Raw genomic sequence first — 20,112 nt, forward strand, 5'->3', positions numbered from 1 at the left:
GTCAACGCTTAAGTTTGTTGTTTTATCCACATAAGACATATCATCATATCACTGTTTAAAATAAATAACATTACAGAAAACCCCTTCATTCAAAGCAAATCTAGTTGGAGATTTAAACAATACCACAATGCTGAACCTCCCAAGTTTCAATCATGGATTTTCTTCCCATTTGCATTATTATTATTGCTTTAATTATAATTTTACAAGCAGTAGAAGTACTAATTAGCAAATTTCAAAATGAGGTTACTAAGTGCTTCATGGGCCAGCTACACTAATCTGCAATGTAAAAAAAATAATATCTGTACTACTAAAATAAGGTAGTGGGCAACTTGCAACTAATAGGCGAAATGTAGTGATTTATCTGAGATTTTTTCTGAATAGTAAAATGGTTAGCTTTTTTATTTTATTTTACTATATACTGTGGTTGTTGCTCTTTCTGTGGCCTACATCTGTTAAGTCATTTTAAATTTGTAGTTGTTTTGATTTTAGGAACCCTGTGCAGCAAACCTCGACGACAGCTACGTCGAACTTCATCTCCCATGTGGCATTGCGAGCGGTCTGTTTCTAGGTGTCTAGCAAGTAACAGCTATCAGCCCAGACAGCCGGCGGCAACGGGAGCGGTATTTCTTGGTGTGTCTTTCCACGATTATTTGCTGCGGGGTTTTCATAATTAATAGTCGCTTGGCTGAAAATAGTGAAAACACAACCCTGACCCCTGCACAGAGATATGAGCGGCAGCGGGCGGCCCAGGACCAGCTCGTTTGCTGAGCCGCCAGGTGTTCCAGGAACTGCCGCTGCGTCCACCGGATCAGCCGCTGCCGTGGGGAGCAGCACAGGAAAGTCCGGGGTCCCGCAGGCCTCCGGCAGCAGCTCGTCGGGATGCTCGAACCTTAAGCTGGCCAGTAAGTTCTAATTAGTCTTTGTCGGAGTCTCTCTATCCACTAATTGATATTCTGTGTTTTCACCTCAAAAAACCCTGCCAGTGTTATGTGTTACAACCCGGTGAAAAGTCGTAATTCCCCCCGTGTAGTGGTAACCAACTTGCTAGCATGCTAACTAGCCAGCCTGCTAACGTTAGCCACTTGTTTTGTGTGTTACTAGCTAACGTTAGTTCCCGTCCGACCGATGGATGTATCCAGCCTTACTGATCTCAAACTAAGCATCTGTCTCGTCATAACCATAACCCAGTGTAATGCCATATATATTATATAATAATATAATATAATACAATTCTGATTTGCAAATGTTAAATTACAAGCTGGTGTTTTGAATTATTTCACTGTGGTCAGTGTGCGTGAGCAGTAAAACGGGGCTCTCTTGTTCTTTGTGGCCAAGCTAGACCCAAATACCCGAGCTTGAGTGTTGCAGTCAGGGTTCTTTTTTTGAGTGTCGTTGAGAGTGCGGCATTGACTATCAGCCTGGCTCGTCTGGGTAGGGTCAGGGCGGAAAGTTGCCTTTTCACCAAGGTCACCTGTGGGGCAAAACCTTAGCAGCAGGTGGCCGACGCCTGGAGGATGCAAGTGATGCATATCCAGCACAAAAGCTGGGTTTTCTGCTGGGCTGCCAAGTAGTAGATTTCCTCGGTCTGATATGGAGTTATAGTATGCCTCTTTATCGTCATAGTTGCGCGCGGGTGTGTTAATCCAAACCTTATCATCCATTAGCAGGCTGTGGTGTCAGACTTTGATATTAGAGCCCAAATGGGAGGTCATCTCCAGTTCAAAGCAGTGTAACCCTTGTTTTCTAACTCTCCTTGATGCGCTTAAAGCCTCAAATGTTGCCTTCAGCTGGTAAAGATACCCTTTTTGGATGATTGATGGGAAATGTTGTCAGGTTTGGGAGACTTGGGGCTATTTTAAGAGGCAGGATTAACCCAGTTAGCCAGATATTTGTGAGGGACAATGATGTGATTTGGCATTTTGAATTACAGTTAAAATTAAACTTGGACATGGATTATTAAGGATGTTGTGTTGCCATACCAACCAGTGATCTGTCATTATGAACAACAGTGGAAGATGTTTGATGATGAAATGTTGGTTTCCATTAAGTACCTCTTGTTATTTATTTTATTTTAAATACTCATACTGTAAAACTAGTGTTTTGCTCCAGAATCTTGTTACTTCTAGTCTGAAAGTGAACTTTAGGGATCAAACATTTTTTTTGGTTACACAATGTGAACCGCAGCAAAAAGGTAAGACTACTTGATCAGCCACTTTACGGGCAAGATTAGCAGGTACGTTTAGTAATATGTTTGTTACCCAACTGCTTACTTGTTGAAGTAGTTGGTAGCAACGGCTAGACCCAGTAGATATACGGTGTCTGACACTTCATAGCAACTGGTGCAAATGTCGGACAAGCCCAGACATGTATCGTCAGTGATAGATTGAAGAGATGGCACTGTAGTGGAAAGACACATAATGGACTAATTCAGTGTGATGGCATTTTTCCTGATACAGATAATTTTCCACTGAAATATTTGCCAATTGTTTTAGAAAATGTCACATCAACTAGGAAATTAATGATTTCATTAGGTCACACTTTTGTGTGTTCAAATAGTTTTTGTGTTTTGTTAATATATTACACCCAGGGGGATTTTAAATGAGGGTTCACATAAGGTAAAGTCCACACAACAGTTAAATGCTCTGAAAAAATATTCATGCAGAATCAGGCACACAACGTTTAGGCCCAAAATGTGGTCTTCCTCAGGTGTCATTGTCTTTTTTTGATTTTAAAAGAAGGCTCATCGCAGTAAATCAGAAAACTTCCCTATATCTCAGTATATTGCCACGGCTGCTGTGACAGCGTCCAAACAGTCGTTCCGTTATTCACTGTGGAGCAGCTCCAGGATTTGTCCCTGGGTGACATCATCAGCACAGTCTGTTTCTTCGCTGTCCTGCTTAATGAGAAATGTTCAAATTCACAATTAAGTTGAACAATAAAATATTGCAGAAAAACAATTGTTATTTTAGGGTTGATTTTCCCTTTAACAGAATACCATGGTTATGTCTTTGAAAACACCACAGACACCGTTATTATTGAAAATAAAATCATATGACCAACCCTGGGAAATGGTGGTATGATCACAAGATTGTTTTTGTCCACAATTGCTTTATGTAAATTTGATGTACTGTTTACTGAAAGGCATAATCACGATCCATTGGGAAGTGGACGATGTGTTAATTCTGTTTTTGTGGTAGACTGTCACATGAGCACAATGACTCTAAAACAATAGGTACTTGATAGAAACCTCAAAGTTACACCAAAAGTTTTCCCTACAGACTAGATGGCCTGGTTTGATTTTTGGAAGATTGCTTGCTGCATTAAACTGCATATTAATAAGGTAAACTTAAAGATGTGGAGTTCATGTAAGCACAGTGTGTCATTTGTCTATGAAGACAAGACATTAACATCTGCTGGTTTACGCATTCATCAGAATAGTTTGTATATGTCATATTGTATTGTAATCTTGGTGGGTCATGTGCTTCTTACCTGTTTTTTAAACAGACTTTGCTATGTCAAACCTCACTAGAATGGATATGAAAAAGTTTGAAAAATGGCGTATTTCTAAGGGATTATTTTCTCCTGGAGACTTGAATTTCCTTCTGTGAATGACAGGAAGCGGAGTGTCACACAAACACTGAACTCAGACACAATGAAACAATGATAAAACGGACACACTGATAAAGCCAGAGTAAGGTATTGTCATTTATTATGATAGATTATTGACCTCAAGAAAGTTTCAAGCTTGTGGAAGTTGTTTTTCATACTGTAAAAAGAAAAAATGAATGGCAGCATAAAAAAGGGCCCCGATATCTCCGGCTTTACTGACTGATGCATCAGTAAGAGGAGAAGCAACATGGACAGTTGGCATAACATATCCTTTAACCATCTGTCCTACTTTTAACCTGGAGCCCCCTATGAGTGTGTATTCACTGTGACCTGGTTGCTGTGCAGGCTTCACAGTTTCAGCTGTAACATATATCGCCAACGTGCCAATTGGATGACCACTACACTTTTATGGCTGAGGACCATTTACTGTGTGGGCCTGTATATGGACGTACAAGAACACCAGGGCGTGCAGTTGTGCCTGTAAGAGGGCCATATCAATAAGTGCATTGTTGTTTGGTAAACAAAGAATTAAGTATGTAGACATGGTCAGGGTGACAGTGATACAGCACAATGACTGCTAGATGACAAAAGTTTGCTCCATTATTAAAGTAGCAGAAATGAAATCTCAACTGGCTATAAATTCTTTTAATGATAATGTACTGTGTTGACATGACCTGCAAATTGTACTCCTTGATGTGCAATGTGGCAGATTGAGCAGAAAAACTTGAATTAACCAGAATTTCTGTGCTTTCATCTCTTCAGAAGTCAACTGACATTTCAACTCTTTTCATCTTTCTCTTCAATTGATATTTCTCCTTGTGCTTTGACACTTTAACCTCTCAGGTCAGCAACAAACGGCAACAAAACAGACTTCTAAGCTTCTCTGATTTCCCACAACTTCCACTGTTCATACAATTTACTCTGACTTCTTTTTAGGACTTCCATTTAAACTGCTAGTTCAACTCCTTTTTAATTGTATTTCAACTGCCACTTTAACTACAACTTTAACTATTTGATTGTTTTACATGTTTTAACAGTGAAATTTAAGCTGTAAACACATACTTTTCTCCATAAAATTCAGCCTTTTCTTGTTAGAATTTTACCTTTTGGACTTTGTGAATTTCTAAACTTGCTACAGATAGCCTATCATCACCACAGCCTACCAATAGTTTAGTTTTTTTCCCCCTATGTATTTAACCAGCAGAAATGGCAGCAGGGACATGCAACTGAAGGCCAGACTCAAACCAGGGATAATGCTGTTCACGGTCTGCCTGGGCACCCTGTACTATCTTTTTCTATTTAGTTTAATGTGTGTTTAGTAAGCCCAAGAAGCTATTGCCAAATAAACTAAAATGCGGCTTATAGACTGAAAAAGTTATGACAGAGAAAACCACTATGGCTTTGGGCTTAACCCCTGAATGTTTATGAGACAATAGCATGAGCTGACCTGTATAGTGAACACAAGAGGGCTGCCCCCTAAAAAGTCAGTGAGTCGTGTCATCAGTCGAGAAGACCCTACGTTACGTGTCTGGCCTTGTCTGTTTGCTGCTCCGACTGACACTCTGTTCTGGTGCTGAAGTCGACTAAACTATTTTTGAGCCTGACGCTGGTATATCCTCCTCTAGTGCAGTGAATTTTATTGGGCCACAGACAGTTTTGACCACACTTGAGATAATGACCTATATATGAAGTTTATTTTGAAGACTTATAAAATAAAACAACCAAGGAAAAAACCCCAGTGTTTTAAAACTTTTTTTCGAGCCAGGATTTTTTAACTTGTGAACGCTTTCATGGCAATTCCTCCTTTTGTATCTGAGGTAAAAATAGATGTAACAAAGGTACACGCTACAAGGTATTATACCCGATATGTTTACTTATGATCATAAAAATAAAAACTTGTATGGTACTTGGTAGAACAGTTTATCAGGACAAAGAAAGTGGTTGGCCTATTTTTGGGTTCATACTCAGTTTAATTAGTCACAGTGTCTTGAATATGAACTCTGCCATTTCTTTCTACTTCCTTGGAGGATTCATAAAGTTGACATCCATTCACTAGGCTGTCATTAACCTAAATATTCAAACGACCAGCAGAAAGTCGGCCCAGATGTTCAGGCTGGCAGTAGCAGGTGTACTGCACTGAACGTCAGGAGTGTTGTTGTGGTTACGTTGCGAAGCCGTTTCATATCATTACCTCTTGTAGAAAAGTGTCAGAGGGACCACAGCCATTTTTAATCCTTTTTATAACTTCACACGTTTTAGCACAATAAAGCAATTAAGAGATTACCTGCTTTTACTCGAAGGTACAGCATCATGTTCTGAATCATAACATTATATTGTCCTATGCCCTGGCCTCCTATTGACCCTGTTCCTGTTTGTTTCCTAGGAGACAACGGGAAGGTGACTACAGTCGTGGCCACACCAGGTCAGGGCCCGGACCGCCCACAGGAAGTCTCTTACACTGACATCAAGGTGAGCCAAGAAGTAAAACCAATACCTCACAGTGTCCTCAGAAGGAGCTCTGGCCTTTATATGTAGACAGAAGTACAACGTTATCACCTCATCTACTACTGTAACTAAGACTTTTATTACCTCATTACACAAAACGACTGCAATATATCTGGCTAAAGTTGATAAGGGTGTTGATCAATACCAGTGGCTCCATAATTACTTTGGCAGTTGCTAAGATTTATGACTTTCAGTGCTAACTTTATCGCCTACTTTCAGTTGGCGGTCTTGTCTCGGATCGAGGCTAATGAAACTACCTGAGATTGGTGTTCAGACTTCTTCGTACCTTTTGCAGGTCCTTCTGGTGTTTTTTTTTTTTTTTTTTTTTTTATCACTTCTAAGATTACTTAATGCCACTTTTATAGTATGCTTTTACTAACATACATTTATCACAATTTTTATCTCAAAGGTAATGGTCTTATTATACTGGCTTTTTAGAAATATTGACTCTTTTCCCATGTCTGCTGCAGTTGAAGGTTTTCAAGGTTTCCTACTACTGAAATATTTCTGTTGTAATTTAATATAGTTTTGAGAATCCTGAGGATAAAACTGTGATCATAATCGTCTACCACAATCAGAACTTTTTTATGGCTTGGGGGGTTGCCTGAATGACAAGGAATTATTGATTACATTAATTTGTTTTGTGTGTGTATATATATATATATATATATATATATATATATATATATATATATATATATATATATATATATATATATATATATATATATATATATATATTTAACATTTACAGTTGAAATAATGTCCTTCAAGTATTGCATTTCTGAATGTTGTGATGTTATTATTCTGTTAGATTGTTTATCTTTCAAAGACCTTGCATTATTCACTTCAGTTGTAGCAAAAGGAGTTGCAGTACATCACACTTAAAGAACCAATCTCTGTCTGTCAAAAAAAAACAATAGTCAAAAATATTAAACTTTCTTGAAATTAACGAACACCATCAACCTGGTGGCTGAGGCGATGCAGACACTGCCTCTGGAGCACCAGATAAGCTCATGAGCCAACTCCCCCCCGGACTCTGCCCCCAACAACCAATACCACAATTTTCCGCTGACCTAGTTGTGACAGAGGTCATTTGAAATTGTTTACACAACTTACAATTTTAACACTCTTGTTGTAGCTGGACTGACTGCTGATATACATATCAGCAGTCCGAAACAACAGCCTTATAAATGATGTCTGTATTTTGCACTTTTGCACCCGATAAGCTCTCATTGATTTCTTTAGTCCAGAGTCTGACTGTTTCCTCCTTTGTGAAAACCTCGCAGGTGATTGGCAATGGGTCGTTTGGTGTTGTGTATCAAGCTCGCCTCATTGACAGCCAAGAGATGGTGGCCATTAAAAAGGTTCTGCAGGATAAGAGGTTCAAGGTAATATATTAATTTCCTCACATATTCTCTTGTTCTCAGTTTCCTTTCATCTGCTCTGGGGTCAGACCTTGTCTCCCACATGTTTTATTTATTTATTTTTGTTACACAATCATTCTTAAAACATTAAACGTAGGTCTTGATATGAACATGCCTGGTGTTCATTCTGTACATGTAAAGTTTCCCTGTCTTTTAAAGTTCTTCTCATGCTTGGTTTGTTTTCTTGATTTTTCCTCCTCCACTCATGTATTTTCTTGTCCTTGCAGAATCGGGAACTACAGATCATGAGGAAGCTGGACCACTGCAACATTGTCAGACTACGTTACTTCTTCTACTCCAGTGGAGAGAAGGTACAGCTTATGTTTATTCATGTATTTTTTATTTTTTTTTTCCTCCTTTGTTCGTGCAGAAAATTTGTATTGCATGGTCATATTCGCGCAATCTTATCTCACAGCACCGTAGTTTTAGGATATTACAGTAAAACAGAAGAAATGATGCATTCACGTAAAATATAAAATTAGTCATAAAGATTAGTCAAAAGAAATACCCAAACCCTAAAAAAAAGAACCAATGCATTTCTTGGACTGACCGATATAGAAACACTTCTGAATTTAATGTTCGAGTAAATTACTTCAAACATTTTATTTATTTATTTTAAAATATGTAAATAAACGGTCACGCAGGCAGTTTATCTGTGCTTGTGGAATAATTCAGTATGAGGTGCACTGCAACATTGCCTCCTTGCACTATGAAATTACTTCCTGACTAATATTCAATCATACATATTTTAAACAATGATCTCTCTCTCTCTCTCTCTCTCTCTCTCTCTCTCTCTCTCTCTCTCTCTCTCTCTCTCTCTCGTGCTGCACAGAAAGATGAAGTGTATCTCAACCTGGTGCTGGACTTTGTCCCTGAGACGGTCTACAGGGTTGCCAGGCATTTTAACAAGGCCAAGAGCATCATTCCTATCATATATGTGAAGGTAATTTTCTTTTCTTTTTTTCCTACCAAGACATTTCTGTGTTGTCTAAGTAATGTAATGTTTGTACAAGTCGTTGGAATTCTTTGTTCTTTAACATCTCACAAGAGGCATCTTTAGACCAATTTGAAACTCTTAGGGTATTACAAAGCATGTTATCTTTTTGTTTGTTTCCCTTTTTAACAGTGTGTTCTTATGCTTTGACCCCCCCAGGTGTACATGTACCAGTTGTTTCGCAGTCTGGCTTATATCCATTCCCAGGGTGTGTGTCACAGAGACATCAAGCCCCAAAACCTGCTTGTCGACCCAGAAACTGCAATCCTCAAGCTGTGTGACTTTGGCAGGTGAGATGCGTGAACAGATGAAAAATAAAGAGTTTTAGCATGTTTGTATGTGCAGAAAAACCCCCAGAATTAAACCGATCTGTATATGTTTTCCAATTGGGTATTCAGTATGTGACATTGCCGATAATGTGTGAAGGTTTAGGCATGCATTAAGTATTTTAAACAACCCAAGAGCATCATGGGGCTGTATTCAATATGGCAGACCTACTTCTTAACCCCCGACCAAGTTTGTTTTGTGCGGTGGACCTTTAAACACTGGGTAGGTTAAAAACTTCTGTAGTCTATTGGGAGATGAACACCAATAAACCCTATAGTTCTTGTTAGCCATTTACTCCACAATACTACTCAATATTACTCACACTTTTCATTCCCTTGGATCTCATCTTTAATGTTTAATTTGATTTCTTGTGTTTCCCCAGCGCCAAGCAGCTGGTCCGCGGTGAACCCAACGTGTCGTATATCTGCTCACGGTATTATCGCGCCCCTGAGCTCATTTTTGGTGCCACAGACTACACGGCAAACATTGACATCTGGTCAGCAGGCTGCGTACTGGCTGAGCTGCTGCTCGGACAACCCATATTCCCCGGTGACAGTGGGGTGGACCAGCTCGTAGAGATTATCAAGGTGAGTGTTGATTAGGTATCTGTGTGATGCTGAACTGATCAGAGGGCCACTTTAATTTCAGTTTTCAGTGGAGATTGTCAAAGTAGGCTATCAACCTGGTTTGTTGTTGTGGGTGTGTTTTTGTGCTATTATTTTGTATAAATGTTTTGGTATCATAAGACTGCTAGAATAATTACAGTCAATCACACACCCACACGGCCTGTGTGTCTACAGAATACTGCTCATACTCCTACATCTATTCTTAGGTCCTAGGAACCCCAACAAGGGAACAAATCCGAGAGATGAACCCAAACTACACAGAATTCAAGTTTCCTCAGATCAAAGCTCATCCATGGACCAAGGTAAGTCAATACCTGAGGACAAACCCCAGCGGGGAAGTCAATGTTCGCCAGGCCTGCACTGTCTGGCATGTAGAATGAACAAGAAAGAGAATCTGTTAACTCTGAAAATGTCCTGAATTTCTATATACTGTACATACAAACGTATTTGATTCAAACACGTTACACCAGTTACTCATAACAAAAAAAGAGAATATATGTGGACGTGTTTCGTACCCACACAGTCTATTTAAATCTGCCAGTTAAAGTGCTTTAGTGCCCTCCTCCTGAAAGTCGGTTAACCCTGTGACACCTTAAGAGTACAGAAACCACTTAAAACCAACAGAAGTGGCCCTTTAACATTTACTACAAAGCGCATAGCTTTCTACTTCAAAAACTGCATGCAATTGCTGTTTTAGATGCCGAACTCTTCTATAGAGGGTTTTCTTTCTTTTTGAGCTTCTACGTTTACCAAACGTTTAACACTAAAATGAAAGTACTTAATGTAAATGGAACATTGCAGCGTCTCGACGCTAATAAATATTGTTGTGCAACAGTTGTACAATTTAGTGTGATGGTAAATCTGCCCATACATACATACATACATACGCATGCATGCAATAAAGGAATAAATTTGACATTTACAGTTGAAATAATGTTTTGTAATGTTTCTTTTTTGTTATTTAGAATTTTACATTACCTACAGAGTGCTTTACATTGATGCTAGACATTTTTTTAGTGTGGTTGTCATTTTTGGCAGACATTTTGACTTAAACTCTTCTTGTTCCTCAGGTGTTTAAACCTCGCACCCCTCCAGAGGCCATCGCTCTTTGCTCCCGGCTGCTGGAGTACACGCCGGCCTCCCGGTTCTCCCCACTAGAGGCCTGTTCACACACCTTTTTTGACGAGTTGCGCCAGCCGAACACACGACTGCCGAGCGGCCGAGAACTGCCCATGCTCTTCAACTTCAGCACCACAGGTATATACAGATTCAGGCACACTTATCTTAAAGGTTTTGGTTTAATTTCAGCACCACATTGATCGGTTTTGTCCAAAGAAGTACTTTTAAAGGGGTGATAGAATGATTATATAGGGTATTTTACACTGTTCCTTAAGGTCTCCTAATGGGGTATGTAACATTGGTTGGGCTGAAAATTGCCCGAATGCTATTTTATTAGGCCCTTAAGTACCCTGTGAATATGGCTCTATTTGGAACAAGAGCTTTTCTTCCAAATATGGTATGCTCATTAATATTCAGAATGAGCTACGCGCTGATTGGTTTGAGCAAACTACATAGAAACACATGGGAGACTCGACAGCAGGTCTCACTGCAAAGTTATACATTGTTTGTCGGGCTATTACGTTATTAAATTCACTTCTGAGACTTTTTTAAGCGAGAAATCAACTATATAAAGCTCAAATATGGGACGTTTCACGAAAATTGATGGCTTATTGCAAATTTGGTAAGACTGTGTGTCGGAGTTCAGCTGCCGGTGCTGCCTGTGTTGCTGCCTCGCTGCACGGCCTGCCTTCCTCCACAGACCCCGGCCTGCTGTGAGGTAGCTGGAGCTCCGTCACGCCTGGCAGCCCACAGCACTCCATACCCGCGCAAAGTCACCGTTTTGGGGTTAATGGACCAAACGCTGCTGCGCTGACAGAGCTCCAGGGCCTGCAGCTCCCCTCTTCCTGCTAGCTAAATGGCCCGTGTGTGAGAGTGATAGCGCGGTCAGCGAGCTTGTTACACCAGCAATCTCTTACAACAGTTCCAGTTAATCTTGGCTGGCTGTCAGCATAACTAGCTATATTTACAGTTTGAATTTTGTCACGCCACTTATACAACATATCTCTAAAGGTCTTATAAAGCTAACAACGGTGTCCGATTTCAAGTTAATTAATTTTTGTTAAGGTTAGGGGTTTCGTTATCTGACTGTCCCTTCAATCCTAGCTATGTGTGGCTAGCTACAAATCACAGATAGTTAGCTTCATTTTTGGCGCAATTTCTGTATATTTACAGTTTGAATTTCATCACGCCACTTATACAACATCTCCCTAAAGGTCTTATAAAGCTAACAACTGTGTCCAATTTCAAGTTAATGAATTTTTGTGAACAGTGGGGGTTTCGTTAGCTATGACTGTCCCTTCAATCCTAGCTATGTGTAGCTAGCTACAAATCAGGGATAGTTAGCTTCATTTACCGCATAATGTGTGTATATTTACAGTTTGAATTTTGTCACGCCACTTATACAACATCTCCCTAAATGTCTTATAAAGCTAACAACGGTGTCCGATTTCAAGTTAATGAATATTTGTGAATTTCAGAGGAATTCTAGGAGGAGCTAGCTCTCATTGATAGAGCTACATCCAGCCGCAGGCTCTATCAATGAGACTCGCGGACAAGCGGCGTTTATTTCCCCAATCGTTTGTTTAAATAACTCAACACATTATAATTACACACATTAAAAGATTAACTGGAACCTGTGGTAACAGATTGCTGGTGCAACAAGCTCGCTGACCGTGCTCTCACTCACACACACCGGGCATTTAGCTAGCAGGACGAGGGGAGCTGCAGGCCCTGGAGCTCTGTCAGAGCACCAGCGTTTAGTAGTCCATTTGCCAAAAAACTGTGGCTTTGCGCGGGTATGGAGTGCTGTGGGCTGCAAGCCGTAATGGAGCTCAATTGAGCTCAGAGCAGGCCGGGGTGTGTAAAGGAAGGCAGGACGGGCGGCGAGGCAACAACACAGGCAGCACCGGCGCTGAACTCCGACACACAGTCAGACAAAATTTGCAATTAGCCATCCATTTTCGTAAAACGGCCCATATTTGAGCTTTACATAGTTGATTTCTCGCATAAAAAAGTTTCAGAAGTGAATTTTGTAATGGAATAGCAGAGATCTGCGTGACCTAGCTAGATTCAGAAGACCACCTGATCTTAGGTCAGTTGTGTAGCCGATGTAAATGTTGGGGCGTGACTGTTCCCTTAAGGTTCCGGATTTTGAGATGCTTACGTAAGCAACTAGCTTTGTTGAGATTCGCCCGTTTTCAGCGGCAGTTTCAAAATATGAGATTTTCATAGTAAAGGGGTGTCAGTGGGACTTTGAGTTTCTATGTATGTCCTATTTACCCACCAAACTGTCGTTATTCAACTATGACAGGGTAAAATCAGTTTTGCATTCTATCGCCCCTTTAAAAATAAAATTAATTATCCAGGAGAAGTCCGATTCCCATCTGTTTTATATGATTAAGTTGTGTTGAAGCTCAATGGATTCATCACCATCTGTTTTAACTTAAATAGGGCTGCAACTAACGATTATTTTAATAATCGATTAATCTGTCGATTATTTTTTCGATTAATCGATGAATCTGATAAAAAAAAAAAGCATTCATTTACATCAACTCAATACATACATACTTATTGTTTTAGTTAATAGTTGTGTAAAGGTAAGTAACCCAAATAGCGGATACAGACACACCCACACACACACACACACTTATTCATTTAATTATTACCATCATTGTAGTAAGTGCAAGTTAAGTTCGTTTATACACCACACACTATTATATTTGTCAACAATAACTGATATGGGACAAAGCACATAATATATACATGACAACAGATTGAAAAATGAATGGGCCAAAAAAGGCGAGTGAATAAAACAGTGTCTTTAGTCTTGCAAAGTATGAAGTAGGATAGTGTAGTGACTTTACCCTGCTGTTGAACTCCCTTCCTCCTCATCAAGGACTCCAACATGTTTACGTTTTAGGTGCTGACTCATCACCGTGGTGCACCCGTGCCATGCCGTGTCGCTTTTGCTTATCTTGCAATTAACACGTTTTTGATTTATTTAGTGTGAAATGCTCCCACACCTTGGATGACTTGGGTCGTACTGATTTCTCTGCCTCCGCCGAGTGTTTCAGAACAACGTTACGGGTCTCTCCGGTCTCTCTCCGTATTTCTTCTACCCCCGCTCTGCTCTTTTTTTTCTTTTCTTTCGCTCCGCGCTGCTCCGCTCTGCACTCAACAAAAATTTTTTTTTTTATCTCCGCGACTAGGTGGCCTAATAGTTGCGCGACACACCGAATCGATAATTAAATTCGTTGCCAACTTTTTTAGTAATCAAATTTTATCGATTTTTATCGATTCGTTGTTGCAGCCCTAAACTTAAATACAATCCGGTGCTGTATCTTGGTTTGTTTTGGGCCAACGCTGCGACCTCAGAGGAGGTGCATTTAATGCACCGTACAAAATTCTTTTGTGTGACGCTGTCCTGTCGATATGTGACTCATCATTAAATAAAAACTCTTCTTTTATTTTCTGCAGAGCTGTCCATCCAGCCCCAGCTGAACCCAACCCTCATTCCTCCCCACGCTCGCGCTCATACAGCTGCTTCCGCCCACGGTGGGAAACTCATATGTTAATGTTATTATAATTTTATTGTAATGTTGTTATCACCATAGTTTTGTGGTGGCTGACGAAATATTTGCTAAATATATTTGAAGTGAATACCATTACAAAAAATCCAAACTATCCAAACCACATTGTTACACAAGCTACTGGAGGGATGGTACGTTCCTCACTTCAGAACGGAACAGAAGTAGGATAGTGTAGTGACTTAATTATTGTTACACAAGTAACTATGTGGAAGTAAAGTTTTAACACCATTTTCTTTTATTTATTTTAAATAGCTAGTGTGTGAAAGATCCTGGTCTTTTTTTACTGGTGATTAAAAGTAATGCAGCAGATTATTTAACATAAACATAAAATGTTTTTTGTTTTTTTTTCTGACAAAATAATTTCCAAAAAACAGTTCTGTAACTAAAACATCTTTCATGTGTCCAGTCTGGTTAGCAGAGTATGTTTTTGCTGAAACCAGAGTAATGAGTCTTTTTGGACAGAAGGTGGTGGTATTAGATATAAAACTTGAATTTGTCATAAACTGATTAGATGTGAAATATTTGTTCCTTCTTTACAAATATCAGAATGCACACATTGTCAAATTAAAAATACGTAGTTAATATGTAATGTATTTGCTCGAATATTAAAAAGACCCTGATTATAATCGACCACCCTTTTCGAAACCTCTGTTTTCTGGAAAGATGCGCAACAGTCCAAAGATGAGATTGTTCTCATATTTGTAGTCTCGCCGGACATATCTCCACCCTGGAGAAGGGTCAGGCTGAACCCATATTCAACCCTTATTCTGCCCTAAGAGAAAAAACGCTCCGGGTTGATGGTAATTGTTTTTTTTTTTATATATACCAATCATAATCGTCTTGGGCAGCGCTAAGCCCGGATGCAGCGACGGTGGCCTTGCAAAAAATGGGAACTCGTTTTAGTGGAACATTTACATGTGTGGAGGTGAGCCCTGGCATTAAAATGGCCATTCACCTGAAAGAACCAAGCATGTCTGCCTTATTGCAGCTTGGAAGTTTCACCAGAGACTGTTCAGAAAGTTGTTTTAGAGCATCTTTGGTTTCACGTAGCGACGGTGATTCTGAAAACGCTAACACGCAGATAGCAGAAAGGGAAGAGAAGTATGTTTTCAGTCAGAACCATCATACATCTACTGTTGTGAATGTTATTTTGTAGTCCTTAAATATACAATGACCCCCACTTTTTCACACGTATTTCCAGAAAACAATGTTGTCTCATATTAATATTATAATGTAATAATATTTAAAATAATACTACCTTTTGTGTACTGTACTGTTAATGCACCACTGTCTTTTGTTATCTCTTTCGTCCTTCAGATGGTACCGGTTCAGATTCATCTCAACACAGTTCAGTACCAGGATCTCTTAACAGCATCTGAAGCAGCTCCTCACCTGCCTGCCAGCCTGACCCTTATCTCTCTCTCACTCTCACACACACACACACACACACACACTGCACACACTACTGCTTTCTTCCATGCTGCTTGCTCTCCTCTTAGATGATCTGTTTTTGTACAGTAACTGCATTGAACAAACATTAGTTCTGTAGCTGCCAGGGGTGAAACTACGGCAGGTGATTGTTAAACACACACACACGGAGTTGTCTCGCTGCTGCTTGGGTGGTCTGTAAAGGTTCAATAGTCGGGGCTGGTCCTCTGTAATATAACCTTGTTTTTTTTTTATCAACATTTTTTTCTTCCTTCTTTGTTTATTTATTTGACTAATTGAAAGCAAACATTTTTGTCTCTGGAGTTTTCCTTTTTTCCACATCAGATTATTTTTTTATATTCTTAAATGTTTTTGCATCTGAACTGTACACTGCCTAACCAAGATCAGAACTGGCCCCAAGTAGGTCATCAGGGTAAAGGATGTTTTATTCAACTCAGGGCGGGAGAGCGGATGCAAGGAATGATACATTTCTAAATCCTCCAGCCACTTTATATTTACCAATCCAGCCTGATGTTTACATTTAAATTTAACCTCCACATCTTGTTAATTTATCTGCTTAAATGGCAGGTAGAGTAGAAAACCTCATCAGTACCAGGGTAGCAATTATCAGTGTATGGTTGGAGGTGTATTGCCCCTTATGTGAATCATGTTAAGTGGCTGCATTACTTTATGCAGACTGACTCCACCAGTCACCGCGTCTGGTGTCCATGTGTTTGGTTCCTGTTCTAGAGCGTTTTGTCTGCTTAACGCGTGAAATGTTCCTCTGAGAAACCAACAAAACTTTGTTGGAAAGTCGATCATCCGGAGGTATATTCAACTCCATCTTCTGTTGTTCATCACCTCAAAAATTAGGCCAGACCTGTAAACGTCAGTTGTGGGGAAAAAAAGTGTGAATGTGCTGCTCAGCGAAAAGCAGATCTAGAAAATGAGCATTTTGAAATTGAGCAAACAAATTAAAACCATAGTAGTGCAAATAGTGTTACTTTACTGGAGGCTGCTCAGTGCGCTCCTAGTTCGCTGTCCTACCAACTAGTTGTCCACTGGATGATTGCATAACAACCAGCGGTGCCTCGGGTGCCACTGTCCTAGATCTTTTCAGCAATAGAAAACAGATATTGAAGCTCGTCTAATAAACTAGAGATTCTGTATCCCGACATCAATGCTTCTTAAAGAAAGTTTTTCTTTTTTACTTGCTGAAGAAAATAACCAAATGTATGTCCCTCTTAACCTTCTAAAAGAAAAAGAAACCTGGAAGCCTTCACTGGTTTTACTTGTGCTAGAAAGTGTCAGTGAGTGGAGTTTACTGCGGAGGAAACGGCTGTGTTCAGAAAGGTCTTTAAAGGTGTGTTCCACTTATATTGGCTGGAAATTATACTATGCAGGATTTTCCTAAAAGAAACTGTATCAACTCATACAAAAGTAATCCCTCTTAGTCATCACTTCTGACGCACTAGAGATGTGTGGCAGTGTCTGTATCCTCCTTATTTTGCTGTGTTTGGGACATTATCCGAGCGTCACCCTCTGGGCAGTGGCTGTGTAGCTCATTCCAAAACTAGACTGAATGTGGGGTAAGCGGGCGTATGTGATGCTGCAGGTGGTACACCGGGCTGAGTTTAGCAACCGCACCCAGGGGGCTTGCGCTTCTGGTGTTGCTTAGCCGGGGGGTAGGAGGGGCCAGCTTTGAATGTTGTTTTTGAACATTAAGCGACAATTCCTGCATAGTATACCTTTTTTTAAACAAAAAAAATTACTATTTCTTTTGTTTTTCATTCCAAGCTTTCAAAAACGTTTGAAAATGTTTGAACTAGGGCAACCGTTGCTGCTTTTAAAAAAATCCTGAAATTGTTTTAAGATAAGCTATACATTTTCAAAGCTTTGAAAAATATTTTAAGTGTGGTAAATATAGTTACATAATGGCTCCTCTTTACAATTCCCCACACTGTCTGATGACATGTATTCATACAGAAAACAAGAGGCTGGTGTTGCTAGTCTTAAAATCCATTTAATTTCACAATATTATGAAGGCGTATCTCTTAAAAAAAAAACAACCAAAAAAACCTTTACGGTCCCTTAAAATATATTGGCAGATTAAACACAAATACTGTCTAAAAGTAACATTAGGTTGAATTCCCCTTTAGCTGAAAGATTTGTGTACTGATGTTAGTGTAGAAAAAATGCTTTTGTACTCTCAAGAGCTGAGAGATTGTTGGTCCTCCTGTTGATGAAATGCAGCATAGAAACTACAGAATGCCAGGATAGGGGATTTATTGTTTTATTAAACTCAATGTAAATTTATTTATTTGTTTTTGTGATGAGAGTTGGATGTCCGTTAATTTTAGCCAAAGTGGGCTTTAAAATGGTGTCGCAACTTCTTTAGCAAACTGTAATTCATCAGTGGAAAATGAGTGAAGATCTTTGTAGAAACAACAACAGAATTAACAAACCGAAAGATGAATGGAAGGTGTAATGTGAATAGTAGTTGAATGTGCATTTCAAGCTGGGGTGTTCATTTTGTGTGTTTGTGTGCTCCTTGTCATCTATCTTTGTGAAGACCAATTTAAATTTTACCCCATATAAGAGTGAGAAATTGTGTGTGTGTGTGTGTGTGTGTGTGTGTGTGTGTGTGTGTGTGTGTGTGTGTGTGTGTGTGTGTGTGTGTGTGTGTGTGTGTGTGTGTGTGTGTGTGTGTGTGTGTGTGTGTGTGTGTGTGTGTGTGTGTGTGTGTGTGTGTGTGTGTGTTCCAACCTGCAATCTGAGCAGGACATTTATAGTATATTTGATACTATTGTTGTACCATGCCTCCACCTGCTGTTTTTAAACTGCAGTCCTGTTTGTTTTGAAACTTCTTTATATACATACACACACGTATAAGAGCTTGATGCTTTTTTTTTTATTTTAATTTCACCACATTCGGCACGTTCACATTGATTTTATTTGAGGAGAGTGGAGAGCATTTTTCATTCTCTTTCCCAGCCTACCCGGTCAGTCCTGTGGGTAACTGCAAGGCTCACTCTGCTTTCTTTGCTATAGAGAGTCCAACCAGCATGTTTGATTAACTCTGTAGGACGCGTCCCACTCGGAGCTGTCAGACTTGACTGTGGCTATGAAAAGGTGTGACTCAACTGAGAGGAATCAAACATGGCTGATTCGTCTCTTCCTCCAATCTCCGAAGCCATTCCCCCCCACTCTCTCCTTCTCTTATCGCACATGTAAATATCACTGATTTTTATTTTCCTCTTTTTACTTTTATTACAGAGTTGTTTATATCTTATCTCTTCCCCTCATCCTGTCGATGAAGCAGTCTTAGTTTGTGCATTGTTGTAAATAAGTTTCTTTTTTCACAATTCAAAATGTAAATACTGCAAAGGAAGGAGAAAAAAAAAATCAGCCTACCCCTCATATTTGTTGATGATCTTTCTCTCTCGGGTTCAAGGGTTCTGTTCCAAAATGCTTTGTTTCTGTTCAGTTTGCATCTTGGGTTTAAATCTGGCCAAGCATATATGACACTGCTCTCTCCAGCCTGCTCATTTAAATCTACTGTTGGTCTATACAGTCTAATAAATGCAAAATCTTTCTAGACGTTTGTTTTCCTTTATAATAAATAGATTTTAAAGAGCAGTAAAGCACCTTAACGGGAGTGGCTTGTAACGGACTCCAAATCTCATTTTACTGGCTGCAGATTCTCCACAAGAGGGAGCTGTCCAGTCATTCATAGACAAGTTCTCCACATGCCAGTTAGAGTGAAATGTATTCAAGATTAATTTCCTTTTTATCTTTTGGCCTTGGTAACATCCTACACCTTTATTGTACTATTGAAATACCTCCTTCTGTCTCTCCCCAGTAACCAGGAGGCAGACAGTCACAGTCAGAACTATGTCAACCTCAATTCTGGAAAGAGAATTTATAAAATGTTAAGCTGACAAAAGTCTTGCATTTTGCAGATTTAAAATAATACATTTAAAGCTCAAAAACATCTCAAACAGCAGCTATAAAAAAAAAATGGCCTAAAGCAGAGATGACGAGCAGGCTGCAGAGGGCCATTTCATTTTCAGACTAAGTCTTCAACCCCAATTTAGCAACTTCATCAGATTTCACACAGCTCTTCTGGAGCCACAACAAACTTTGATGCGTAAAATTGCTGTACTTGTTTTCTTTTTCTTCCACATTGTTGTTTTTTCTCATGTTGGAACAGAACTTTGTGTGTTGTGACAGATTGCAATATGATTACTGTGCAGTATTGAGAAAAAATGTTTCAGCTACAGTTGACTGGCATTTTCAGAGAAAGTTGCTGTCTCATCATGTCTGACTTGATCTCAAAAGTGTTTAGTTGGACTAGAAATCACATAGTATGATGTCCAGCTTGTACCTAACACTGGCATTTTGTATTATGTGCCGTATGGCATTCAGAATTGCTGCTAATGATCACAAGATGGCAGAAATAGACATTTGTGTTTTGACTGCATACA

General features: G+C 39.5%; 1 protein-coding gene across 2 annotated transcripts; it reads left to right on the top strand.

The window, feature by feature from the left end:
* The first annotated feature begins 523 nt into the window (after window positions 1-523).
* Window positions 524-16,595, top strand: gsk3aa (glycogen synthase kinase 3 alpha a). Of its 2 annotated transcripts, XM_028598169.1 has the most exons (11): window positions 524-902; window positions 5,993-6,078; window positions 7,404-7,505; window positions 7,769-7,852; window positions 8,374-8,484; window positions 8,695-8,825; window positions 9,245-9,449; window positions 9,695-9,790; window positions 10,559-10,745; window positions 14,085-14,162; window positions 15,515-16,595. In XM_028598169.1, exons 1-11 carry the CDS (start codon window positions 728-730, stop codon window positions 15,574-15,576), a joined length of 1,317 nt encoding a protein of 438 aa, XP_028453970.1. In that variant the 5' UTR covers window positions 524-727; the 3' UTR covers window positions 15,577-16,595. The 2 variants fall into 2 exon arrangements, with proteins under 2 accessions (XP_028453970.1, XP_028453971.1); XM_028598170.1 differs by lacking the exon at window positions 14,085-14,162.
* The last annotated feature ends 3,517 nt before the right edge of the window (window positions 16,596-20,112 follow it).

The sequence above is a fragment of the Perca flavescens genome, chromosome 14 (genome assembly GCF_004354835.1).
Source record: "Perca flavescens isolate YP-PL-M2 chromosome 14, PFLA_1.0, whole genome shotgun sequence".
Classification (NCBI taxonomy): Eukaryota; Metazoa; Chordata; class Actinopteri; order Perciformes; family Percidae; genus Perca; species Perca flavescens.